Here is a 13623-nt window from a genome sequence, read left to right as displayed (position 1 = left end):
CTGATCCTGAGTTATATCCTGTATTATACCAAGGAGCTGCACTCCCTATTCTGCTGGTGCAGTCACTGTGTACATACATTACATTACTCATCCTGTACTGATCCTGAGTTATATCCTGTATTATACCAAGGAGCTGCACTCCCTATTCTGCTGGTGCAGTCACTGTGTACATACATTACATTACTTATCCTGTACTGATCCTGAGTTGCATCCTGTATTATACTCCAGAGCTGCACTCACTATTCTGCTGGTGCAGTCACTGTGTACATACATTACATTACTTATCCTGTACTGATCCTGAGTTACATCCTGTATTATACTCCAGAGCTGCACTCACTATTCTGCTGGTGGAGTCACTGTGTACATACATTACATTACTTATCCTGTACTGATCCTGAGTTACATCCTGTATTATACTCCAGAGCTGCACTCACTATTCTGCTGGTGGAGTCACTGTGTACATACATTACATTACTGCTTGTTGATGCTATATTCAGCACATCATCCCATTACTCACCCACTTCCGTGTTCCCCACCACAAGTTTAGCATTAGGATACTGAGCCTTCAGGTTCAATAGTTCACTGAGGTTGGACGGCTGATACCAGGTGACACCTTCTCCTTTAAAAACCATTTGCTTTCGAGGTGCGTTCCTGCCCAGCTGTGATGAAAATACATGGGAATGGCTGCTTGTTGTAGCAACTTATAAAATACACATATAATATACAGTAAATGTCAATGGCCTGAATCAACCAATGCTCCATAGTGATAGGTGAATTGCGAATCATTTTCCAAATTGTCAAAACTTAAATTGTGCAAATCAGATTCAAAAGAATGGAAAAGAGTTTAGGAATACCAGTGGACTGCAAACTACTTGAAGCAACCAGTGTCAGGCAGCTGCTGCAAAGCCTAACAAGATCACAGGATGTATAAAAAGGATGCTACAGGATTCTAAATGACTAGTCAGTCTGTACATGAAAAACTAGATATAATGTATGATCAGTCATGTAGACAAAAAGGGGACAACTCCTTCCATTTTCCATCCTGCCTTGGAAAATTTGGGAAATTAGGGGGTTTTACTATGTTACAATGTATAAGTATATCCAAGGTCAATGCAAAGATCTAATTATTTTTTATAGCTCGACCAGTAAACATAACAAGGCGGCATCTACTACGAGGAAAGTCGCTTTCAACATCAATATGGAAGGGGTTCTTCAAAAGAGCAGTCAAACTATGGAACTCCTACTGCTGGAGGTGGAAAAGGTTTATTTTCTAAATGAGTTGGAATGACCCTTATTAAATACATAAATGATGAGATAAATAATATATTATGGTATATAGTACAAATTACCAGCAACTCTGGAGGAAAGATTGGTTCTTGTGTCGGATCCAAGGGTCTGAAGTCCGATGGGTCAAACAAAGCTGTAGATGTTGGCGTCTATACGAAATAAAAGAGATGATTTAGATTTATGGATATCGTCTCTACCAGACATTCTTGCCCCACTAAAAAATCTGCAGGAAGACTCGGGCTAAGACATGATAATGGGGTAAGAGTCTCAATAGAGCCCGATAGGTCTAGTAGTGGACAACCAAACAAGGATGCCAACCTCCACTTCAGTCATTTCTGGACTACTTAGCTAAAAAATTACAAACAGGCCAACATTTTTACACATTACAAAATCAAGAGTTAATGATAAAGAGATAGCGCCCCCTGTAGATAGTGCCCCCTCATAGAGGCTTCTGTAAATACTGCCCCTCATAGATCCTTCTGTAGACATTGCCCCATATAGTCCTCTGTAGATAGGGCTCCCTGTAGATAGTGCCCCATAGAGTTCCCTGTATATCGTGCCCCCAATAGAGTTCCCTGTAGATAGTACCCCCCAGGGAGTCCCCTGTTTATAGTACCCCCCAGGGTGTCCCCTGTTTATAGTGCCCCCATAGAGTCTGCTGTAGATAGTGCCCACCAGAGAGTCCCCTGTAGATACTGCCCCCCAGAGAGTCCCCTGTATATTGTGCCCCAAACACTGCCCATTGAAACAAAAACAAAAAAAAACAAAACAATTCCATGCTCACCTGTCACCGTTTCCGCCGCAGGCCTGGTCAGACATCAGGTCTCATTCTGCGAAACGATGCAGTCGGCGCGATGAAGTCATCACGCTGACTGCATCATTGCTAAAGCGCCGAATGGCGAGGCACAGGACTGATAATTCCCGTGCCTCGCCAGGCAGCACTAGACTAATTATTTGTATCCTAAGGATGTTCTCTGGTGGACGCTACGGAGGGCAGAAGAAAATACCCGGTTTTTGTGGATTCTCCATAAATTTACGGACGTTGGCAACCCTGCAACCAAATCGGATGTTGGCAGTGGAGAGGACCACTTGCTGCCGGGGTCTTTCACTTTTTCAGTTATTTTTAGAGTTCTAACTTGAAGCTTCTGGGCCCCAAAGCAAAATCTGTAACAAGACCCCCAACCTACTATGTGCCGTTTATAGTACTGGTGTCTTCTTATGTGGCGGAGGGGCACCGGGTACAGGTGCGACTGTTATCTTTGCACCCCCTTCCTCTATATTTACACCCCTGTTTTTTCCCCACAAATAACCAATTAGTCCGTATGGATGATACAGTGCATTGCAAAAGTATTCAACCCCTTAAAAAGTCAACAGATTGGTATGGATTGTTCCAGACAGTATTTTTGTTGCAAACCGGTTTGTTCCTAAATTTCATGTTCAAACTCCCAATTTATAATTTTTCTGCAGATTTCAAACAGGACCAATCTGTTGATGGAAATCTTCTCTAAGTTACTATATACCCAGCGTGTGTAATGGCAGAGCTTTGCTGTATATAGATCAAGGTATTACTATTTGTAGGTTTGGATTATCGGAAGAACAAAAGGTGAGACTTCCCTGCGGCCTCAAAAATTTAGGAGCCTCCACCAGCCCCAAAACCTGTCTGACGTCTGTCCTGCTCCCTCTGTCCTATGCATCAGGGCTGGATGGACTGGTAAACCCGGTAAACTCTTGAAGCCCAACCTGTCCATGCGGAGAACTCCCAATGCACCATGGCAGTACTAAACGTGTCATGTTAGCTGCGTGGGTGTTCTGACCCCCATTATTCACGCCAGTCAGCTCAGCGTTCTAGCACAACAGCAGTGTCAAAGGGGCACTGAGCGGGTCCAAATTAACATCCATTAACAAACATTAACGTGAATTGTATGTCACTGTATGAATTCTTAATGTATGACAGTATAACTTCGCTTGGCACTGTTATTTGAGTACTGTATGGCATCGTTATTTATGTTCTATAAGACAGTACATTTTGGGCACTGTGATTTGTGGACTGCATGACAGGACATTGTTATGTAGATACTGTATGACATTTTTGTGGAGTGTGAAATGATTCTTTGGGCACTGCAAAGCACTGCTATCTGTGGACTGTATGGCAATATTTTTGGGGTACTGTATAACATTATTTCCGGGCTACATGGAATTGTTATTTGGACACTGTATGGCATTGTTTATTGTGGACTGTATGGCACTGTTATTTGTGGACTGTATGGCACTGTTATTTGGGTACTGTATGGCATTGTTCATTGTGGACTGTATGGTACTGTTATTTGTGGACTGTATGGCACTGTTATGTTGTGTGTACTGTATGGCACTGTTACTTGTAGACTGTATGGTACTGTTATTTGTGGACTGTCTGGCTCTGTTACTTGTGGACTGTATGACACTGTTACTTGTAGACTGTATGGCACTGTTACTTGTGCACTGTATAGCAATGTTATTTGTTGCCTGTATGGCCCTGTTATTTGTGGACGGTATGGCACTGTTATTTGTGGACTGTATGGCACTGTTACTTGTAGTTTGTATGGGACTGTTACTTGGGGACTGTATGGCAGTGTTATTTGTGGACTATATTGAACTGTTACTTTTGAACTGTATGGCTCTGTTGCTTGTGGACTGTATGGCTCTGTTACTTGTGGACTGTATGGCTCTGTTACTTGTGGATGTATGGCTCTGTTACTTGTGGACTGTATGGCTCTGTTACTTGTGGACTGTATGGCTCTGTTACTTGTGGACTGTATGGCTCTGTTATTTGTGGACTGTATGGAACTGTTACTTGTAGACTATATGGCTGTGTTACTTGTGGACTGTATGGCACTGTTACTTGTGGACTGTATGGAATTATTATTTGTGGACTATATGGCACTGTTACTTGCGGTCCGTGTAGCAATGCTGTTTGGGGACTGTTTAAACCCCACAGGATATAAATGACAGCGCGCTCTATTCAAAAGTTATCACAGCCAAGTCTAAGGACGCAGCGTCGTCCGAAACGCGTAGGCCAAGAGGATACCCTCCCTCAACTTCTATACACCCAGGACCTTATACCACTGGACTTCCTTTTAATCAACAATTAAACTTGGAAAACTGAATTCCATTTTAACGCCTCAGCGCTGGATCCTACCTTCTTCCCTTGTTTCTGTTTGGGGACTATCTGGAGCTGTTACTTGTGGACTGCATGGCCCTTTTACTTGTGGACTGTATGGCACTGATACTTGTGTTTTGTATGGCACTGATACTTGTGGACTGTATGGCACTGTTACTTGTGGTTTGTATGGCACTGATACTTGTTGTTTCGTATGGCACTGATACTTGTGGACTGTATGGCACTGATACTTGTGGACTGTATGGCACTGATACGTGTGGACTGTATGGCACTGATACTTGTTGTATCGTATGGCACTGATACTTGTGGACTGTATGGCACTGTTACTTGTGGACTGTATGGCACTGATACTTGTGGACTGTATGGCACTGTTACTTGTGGACTGTATGGCACTGTTACTTGTGGACTGTATGGCACTGTTACTTGTGGACTGTATGGCACTGATACTTGTGGACTGTATGGCACTGTTACTTGTGGACTGTATGGCACTGATACTTGTGGACTGTATGGCACTGATACTTGTGGACTGTATGGCACTGTTACTTGTGGACTGTATGGCACTGTTACTTGTGGACTGTATGGCACTGTTACTTGTGGACTGTATGGCACTGTTACTTGTGGACTGTATGGCACTGATACTTGTGGACTGTATGGCACTGTTATTTGAGCACTGGATGTCACTGTTATATGTTTCCTGTTGCATAATTTAACACAATTACTAGAAGTTTTACCTTGTTTTCCTCTTTCATATCCATACAGCAGCCGTTCTCTGTCTTTCTGCCACAACATCCATCCTGAAAATATAAAACTGTTATAAAACACTGGACAATTATAAGACAATTTATGGGGCAGAAACAAGTTGTAACATTGCTGTTAGTATTGGATAAATGTCACAATATTTCCAAAAATAATGAGGTTTGGTGGGACACAAATGGAGAAATTAAGAAAACTGATCAAGGAGTCAGTCTAATTGCTCGTAGGGGCAAAAATAACTTTTCCTCCCTTAAAAGAGTTGTCCACTTTGGGCAAAAAGTGTCAGCTAAAGGTCCAAAGAAGATTAGCTGCTTGCAGGGACCTCGCGGCTGGGACTCCCTGTGATCCGCAGTTATGTATCTCCCAGAGAATCTTCTGCTAAGCAGTACAGGTCATCTATTAATTTCCAAGTCTGGGGATCTCCCTCCATTATCCCTATGTCCTGGCATTTGGAAAAGGGTTATCCATACTTTAGTAGGGGAACAATAACAGCGCCTCTATCTGGATCCAGAAATAAGAAAATTCTCAGGGAGCAAAGTCTCTACCTACCTGTAGTGTCGTCTTAAGGCTCATTCACACATGCATTTATTTCTGGCAATTTAAACTGCATAAAAAAATACATCTAAAAACACCAGCGTTTTGTAAAATGTAACAGCGTTTTTTTAATGGTGCGTTTGGATAAAAAGCCGCTAATCACAAAATTGTGTCAAAAAATCCCGAAACCCAAATTGTATGTAGTGCTTTTGATTTTTTACTATCGACTTTAATGCAGCACTAAAAATGGCATCAAATAACGCAGAAAAATGAAGCAAAACGCTGTGTGTGAATCCAGTCTAAAGTAATAACAAACCTAGAAGTAAATGAGAAAAAAATATATACAAAACAAATAATAAGTATTTGTCAGTGCTCAGGGGTGGGGCTTTATTAAAGAGGCGGAGCTTGGTTTTGCTTTGTGTCAATTCCAATCACAGCAGGATAGGACGGTTTCCACTACCTCCCAGCCAATTACAAAGCAGTACAAGCCACGCCCATTTTCAAAAACGTATTGTTCACATAGCATAAGCTCAAGAGAGGGAAGAAGGAGGAGGAGATACAATATATAGAAAATATAAAAAAAATTATATTATTATTATTATAATTATTGTCATTTGAAACAGAATAGCATCAAGGAAGAACGTAGTCCGAAATACTTTTCCAAAAATGGACGCCAAACATTTACTAGGGTACTCACTTTGGCAAATGTCCTGAAGCCCTGAAGAATAGGTCGATATCCCGTACAACGACACAGATTCCCTGTTTTGGGGACAGTCAGACATTAGATCCATATGAATATGATCAGATGGATCTATGTGGATCATATGTGAATGTCAAAAGATGTTACTACGTTCTTATTTCCTACAGTATGTTTTGCAAAAACGTAAGATCTACGTCGCCACGTCTAGATCTGAACCTACAACTTCTAGGTAAAGTTCAGAGTTGTCCGGTCTCATGTACATAAAGCATAATCATTGTATGAGGTATACAGCTATCTAAAAAACGTTGTGATTCGATTTCTTACAGTTTTCAAGATCTCTGCTTGCTGGCAGGGAATTCATTCCAAGGCTAAAAACTCCTCCTGATCCAGTTCTGCTCACACAGCTGTAGATTGCAATAATGTATCAGTTTGTATAACAGACTTGAGAACAGGACAGAGAAAGATTTGTGCTGCTCACAGAGGATTGTCTTATACTCGTGCCAATGTACAATCTGCAGCTGTGTGAGCAGGTCTAGGTCAGGATGGGATTTGGCCTCTGAATGTAAACAAGGATATTCCCAGCAAGCAGAGATCTCAAAAAAGAACTGACCTGACAGTATATTAAAAAGACGTCGACAGTTTCACCATAGATTATTGAACTTTATTTAGAACAATCTGGAGAACTTCCTTAAGTGTAACTAAGCGTTCGTCATAGTGACACGTCAGAAGTTTTGATTGGCGGGGTCCGAGCACTGAGACCCCCACCAATCGCTAAAATAAAGCCGCAGAAGCGCTCATGTGAGCGCTCAGCCGTTTCGTTTCTGTTCGGCTTTTTCCGGAAATCAATGTTGCGGTGTACGGACTCAATAGAAAGTCTATCAGCCCGTACACCGCTACATCAGCTTTCCGGAAAAAGCCGAACAGACACGAGCGCTTCTGCCTCTTCATTTTAGTGATTGGTGGGGGTCTCAGTGCTCGGACCCCACCAATCAAAACTTCTGACATGTCAGAAGTTTGTCGAATGTTTAGTTACCCTCTAAAGGGTAACTCAACTTTTAAAACAATTTTGATACGTTATCGTCACGTCAGAAGTTTTGATCGGGGAAGGTTCGACCACAAACCTCCATTAATCGCTAAAACGAAGCGGCAGAAGGGCTCTTGTGAGCGCTGAGACGCTTCATTCCTGATCGGCTTTTCTTGGGGCGCTCGCTAGAATCACATTTCCCCCTATAACCTACCTCCCAAAATGTAAATCCCTATTCGGTGACATTATTAAGCCCCACCCTGTTCCGCCCACATATGCACAGGAACGCCCACTTTGTGGCATATTTGCATAAGCCCCACCTTCTCTGAGGTCTCTTTTGCGGAACAATCCCTTAAAAAAAATGTCATGCTCCCAATCTACCCAAGACCCATCGATGTCCCTGATAAACTGCCCCTTCTCTGCTAACACTTCTAATTTGGGACCACTGGACAAGAAGCCTACCGCGTATAGAGATATTTATTTTCTATGATTACAACCTAATTTCATTAAAAATACTCTGTGCTGCTGTGGACGCATCTGCCTTATTTATGTGACTCTCAATCTGTGTCCTCCTTTTTTCATCACGGCATTCAAAGAATCTTAATTTTTTTTCTTTTTTCCGTTGACGTAGCGGTATGAGGGCTTCATTTTTCCAGGACGAGTTGTAGTGTTTATTGCCATTATTTTGGACTACATTTAAATTATTGATTTTTGGGGAGGGGATGAAAAAGAAATAGCAATGCCGCCATTTTTATATATATATATTATTTCATTATTTTTTGTTTTTATTTTTTATTTTTTATTTTTTTTGTGCTTTTTACCATGCTGTATAAAATCTTTATTTTTTATCTTTATTCTTCGTGTCATTACAATTATGGCGATATTAAATTGATATTGTTTTTTATATTTTAGTATCTCGGCATGGCCTAATAGGCTGATACTTATGGCAGACCTGGGGTCTTTCTTAAGCCTCCGAATGCAATGGTGACACCATAAACACGCCGCTACTGCGTTGCGCTCCTTAGATGCTCCTTTGATGCCACATCTAAGGGGTAACCGGCTGGGATCAGAGGTTTCTTTTACAGTGGGAACCCGGCTGCCAATCGCAACTGCTGTGCCCATGCGATCTTCCTGGTGTCCACGTACATCCTGGAGACTAAGGACCTGTTCACACCGAGTATTTTGCAGGCAGATACAATCTGCTTTTGACCTGCCTGTACTTTTTGCCGCAATTTTCGCGTTGTTTTTTGGCCGCGGCCATTGAGCGCCGGGAAGAAAGAATATGTCGCTTTTTTTTTCTCCTGCGAATGGAAATCAATGATTTCAGGTTTTTCTTTTGCTGTTTCAGGCGTTTTTTTTTGTGCGATTCCGACGCGGTTTCAGTGTCAAAATCAGCGCCAAAGAACTCTGTGTGAACAGGGCCCAAGCACGGCAATCGATAATGTTTATTACATTAGTGTTTCCCTACTAGGGTCCCCTGGAATCATGGGGCTCCCCAGAAACCTGGTCAGGGGTTCCCCAGAAGACAGCAGCAGCAGAGCTATCCAAAGTGTACCACTCTCTCTGTGACCTGTAACAAGATTAGGATGATCCTCTCCTGAAATGCTCTGTGCTGCTTTCACTATATAACTCAGTCTCTGTCCTCCCACTTGTCTCCAATCTCCTCCTCACATCATGACATTGTCCCTGTTACATGCAGACCCATCCTCACTGACATCATGACATGAGAGAACAGATCACTGCCCCCACAAGATCAGCACACTCCTTTACTTAAATACTTTGTTCTGCTGTCTCATTGAGAATACACTGAATGAGAAACGATTGTAAAACGTGTCCTGTCTCTATTTGAAGTCATTCTAGTCACTCATGTTTCAGATTTGCTGTAAATCCGGACTCCTGCCACCTTGGAAAGCGTCTTCTATTTCCTCCATGTTGGGCTGAGGTGTATTGCGCAGTAACGCATATAGCGACATGACAATCCCGGGCGTGCAGAAGCCGCATTGTGACCCGTGACTCTTCGCTATTCTTTCCTGTTATTGTAAAATAAAATATTGTTACTGTGAACGACCTCAATAACTTTCATGGATTATTAATAATAGTGAAATAAATGGCGACCGCTCATTAGTAATCACCGCTAAGGCTCGGTGGCGACCAGTAAAATCGTGTGACACCTCAATGGTTCCCCATGGGGGAAAGTGACGCTGCAATCACAAGATTTTTGGCACGGCCGGGATTTCTGTGATTCCCCCGTAGGAAACATTGACGCGTTAACCTGCGATTTTGCCGTAATGATCGCGCAACCAAAAGTCCGCGTGGAGTCCGGGTATAAAACAATGCGAGACATCGTCCAATCACAAAGACTCATCTTAGCCCGTTCTGTAACATACGAGGTGGGAGGTTATACATGGGCTGTGGGGGAGCGGAGATGAAATGCTTTGTTATGGGGTCTCTGATGGCACTGTGACAACTTATGGAGGAACTGTGGCTGCCATTGGTGGGGGAACCATGGCTGGCTAATATGTGGTCAGTGGCTGAAAATGATGGATTCTGTCCCTCGTACTAATTGGAACTCTTGCTGTTCCTGTAAGGTCACTGTTCCTGCCTTTATTATGGGGTCACTGTGGATGTCTTTATTATGGGGTCACTGTTCCTGCCTTTATTATGAGGTCACTGTTGCTGCCTTTATTATAGGGTCACTGTGGATGTCTTTATTATGGGGTCACTGTGGATGTCTTTATTATGAGGTCACTGTGGATGTCTTTATTATGGGGTCACTGTGGATGTCTTTATTATAGGGTCACTGTTGCTGCCTTTATTATAGGGTCACTGTGGATGTCTTTATTATGAGGTCACTGTGGATGTCTTTATTATGAGGTCACTGTGGATGTCATTATTATGGGGTCACTGTGGAGGTCTTTATTATGGGGTCACTGTGAATGTCTTTATTATGGGGTCACTGTGGATGTCTTTATTATGGGGTCACTGTGGATGTTTTTATTATGGGGTCACTGTGGATGTCATTATTATGGGGTCACTGTGGATGTCTTTATTATGGGGTCACTGTAGATGTTTTTATTATGAGGTCACTGTGGATGTCATTATTATGAGGTCACTGTGGATGTCATTATTATGGGGTCACTGTGGAGGTCTTTATTATGGGGTCACTGTGGATGTCATTATTATGGGGTCACTGTGGAGGTCTTTATTATGGGGTCACTGTGGATGTCATTATTATGGGGTCACTGTTGCTGCCTTTATTATGGGGTCACTGTTCCTGCCTTTATTATGGGGTCACTGTGGATGTCTTTATTATGAGGTCACTGTTCCTGCCTTTATTATGGGGTCACTGTGGATGTCTTTATTATGAGGTCACAGTGAATGTCATTATTATGGGGTCACTGTTCCTGCCTTTATTATGGGGTCACTGTGGATGTCTTTATTATGGGGTCACTGTTCCTGCCTTTATTATGAGGTCACTGTGGATGTCTTTATTATAGGGTCACTGTGGATGTCTTTATTATGGGGTCACTGTGGATGTCTTTATTATGAGGTCACTGTGGATGTCTTTATTATGGGGTCACTGTGGATGTCTTTATTATAGGGTCACTGTTGCTGCCTTTATTATAGGGTCACTGTGGATGTCTTTATTATGAGGTCACTGTGGATGTCTTTATTATGAGGTCACTGTGGATGTCATTATTATGGGGTCACTGTGGAGGTCTTTATTATGGGGTCACTGTGAATGTCTTTATTATGGGGTCACTGTGGATGTCTTTATTATGGGGTCACTGTGGATGTTTTTATTATGGGGTCACTGTGGATGTCATTATTATGGGGTCACTGTGGATGTCTTTATTATGGGGTCACTGTAGATGTTTTTATTATGAGGTCACTGTGGATGTCATTATTATGAGGTCACTGTGGATGTCATTATTATGGGGTCACTGTGGAGGTCTTTATTATGGGGTCACTGTGGATGTCATTATTATGGGGTCACTGTGGAGGTCTTTATTATGGGGTCACTGTGGATGTCATTATTATGGGGTCACTGTTGCTGCCTTTATTATGGGGTCACTGTTCCTGCCTTTATTATGGGGTCACTGTGGATGTCTTTATTATGAGGTCACTGTTCCTGCCTTTATTATGGGGTCACTGTGGATGTCTTTATTATGAGGTCACAGTGAATGTCATTATTATGGGGTCACTGTGGAGGTCTTTATTATGAGGTCACTGTGGATGTCATTATTATGGGGTCACTGTGGAGGTCTTTATTATGGGGTCACTGTGGATGTCATTATTATGGGGTCACTGTGGAGGTCTTTATTATGGGGTCACTGTGGATGTCATTATTATGGGGTCACTGTGGATGTCTTTATTATGAGGTCACTGTGAATGTCTTTATTATGGGGTCACTGTGGATGTCTTTATTATGGGGTCACTGTGGATGTCTTTATTATGAGGTCACTGTGAATGTCTTTATTATGAGGTCACTGTGGATGTCTTTATTATGGGGTCACTGTGGATGTCTTTATTATGGGGTCACTGTGGAGATCTTTATTATGAGGTCACTGTGGATGTCATTATTATGGGGTCACTGTGGAGGTCTTTATTATGGGGTCACTGTGGATGTCATTATTATGGGGTCACTGTGGATGTCTTTATTATAGGGTCACTGTGGATGTCTTTATTATGGGGTCACTGTGGATGTCTTTATTATGGGGTCACTGTGGATGTCTTTATTATGAGGTCACAGTGAATGTCATTATTATGGGGTCACTGTGGATGTCTTTATTATGAGGTCACTGTGAATGTCTTTATTATAGGGTCACTGTGGATGTCTTTATTATGGGGTCACTGTGGATGTCTTTATTATGGGGTCACTGTGGAGGTCTTTATTATGGGGTCACTGTGGATGTCATTATTATGGGGTCACTGTGGATGTCTTTATTATAGGGTCACTGTGGATGTCTTTATTATGGGGTCACTGTGGATGTCTTTATTATGGGGTCACTGTGGATGTCTTTATTATGAGGTCACAGTGAATGTCATTATTATGGGGTCACTGTGGATTTCTTTATTATGGGGTCACTGTGGATGTCATTATTATGGGGTCACTGTGGATGTCTTTATTATGGGGTCACTGTAGATGTCATTATTATGGGGTCACTGTGGATGTCTTTATTATGAGGTCACTGTGAATGTCTTTATTATGAGGTCACTGTGAATGTCTTTATTATGAGGTCACTGTGAATGTCTTTATTATGGGGTCACTGTGGATGTTTTTATTATGGGGTCACTGTGGATGTGTTTATTATGGGGTCACTGTGGAGGTCTTTATTATGGGGTCACTGTGGATGTCTTTATTATGAGGTCACTGTGGATGTCTTTATTATGAGGTCACTGTGAATGTCTTTATTATGAGGTCACTGTGAATGTCTTTATTATGGGGTCACTGTGGATGTTTTTATTATGGGGTCACTGTGGATGTCATTATTATGGGGTCACTGTGGAGGTCTTTATTATGAGGTCACTGTGGATGTCATTATTATGGGGTCACTGTGGAGGTCTTTATTATGGGGTCACTGTGGATGTCATTATTATGGGGTCACTGTGGATGTTTTTATTATGGGGTCACTGTGGATGTCATTATTATGGGGTCACTGTGGAGGTCTTTATTATGAGGTCACTGTGGATGTCATTATTATGGGGTCACTGTGGAGGTCTTTATTATGGGGTCACTGTGGATGTCATTATTATGGGGTCACTGTGGAGGTCTTTATTATGGGGTCACTGTGGATGTCATTATTATGAGGTCACTGTGGATGTCATTATTATGGGGTCACTGTGGATGTCTTTATTATGAGGTCACTGTGAATGTCTTTATTATGGGGTCACTGTGGAGGTCTTTATTATGGGGTCACTGTGGAGGTCTTTATTATGAGGTCACTGTGGATGTCATTATTATGGGGTCACTGTGGAGGTCTTTATTATGGGGTCACTGTGGATGTCATTATTATGGGGTCACTGTGGATGTCTTTATTATAGGGTCACTGTGGATGTCTTTATTATGGGGTCACTGTGGATGTCTTTATTATGGGGTCACTGTGGATGTCTTTATTATGAGGTCACTGTTGCTGCCTTTATTATGGGGTCACTGTTCCTGCCTTT

The 13623-nt window shown here is 42.2% G+C and overlaps 1 protein-coding gene across 1 annotated transcript in view; it reads right to left on the bottom strand.

Annotated features, from left to right (window-relative positions):
• The window catches only part of XDH (xanthine dehydrogenase), a 118679-nt gene that overhangs the window by 70661 nt on the left and 34395 nt on the right, over positions 1–13623 (bottom strand). Inside the window, exons 5-9 of the mRNA XM_075863435.1 lie at positions 9359–9485; positions 6429–6490; positions 5176–5238; positions 1350–1436; positions 518–659 (exon numbers count right to left, since the gene is read on the bottom strand). Of these exons, the coding sequence (XP_075719550.1) occupies positions 518–659; positions 1350–1436; positions 5176–5238; positions 6429–6490; positions 9359–9485 (481 nt within the window). The remainder of the gene's footprint in view (positions 1–517; positions 660–1349; positions 1437–5175; positions 5239–6428; positions 6491–9358; positions 9486–13623) is intronic.

The sequence above is a fragment of the Rhinoderma darwinii genome, chromosome 4, assembly GCF_050947455.1.
Source record: "Rhinoderma darwinii isolate aRhiDar2 chromosome 4, aRhiDar2.hap1, whole genome shotgun sequence".
NCBI lineage: Eukaryota > Metazoa > Chordata > Amphibia > Anura > Rhinodermatidae > Rhinoderma > Rhinoderma darwinii.
The sequence above is the reverse complement of the archived record's forward strand: the minus strand, read 5'-3'. Positions and strand labels throughout refer to the sequence as shown.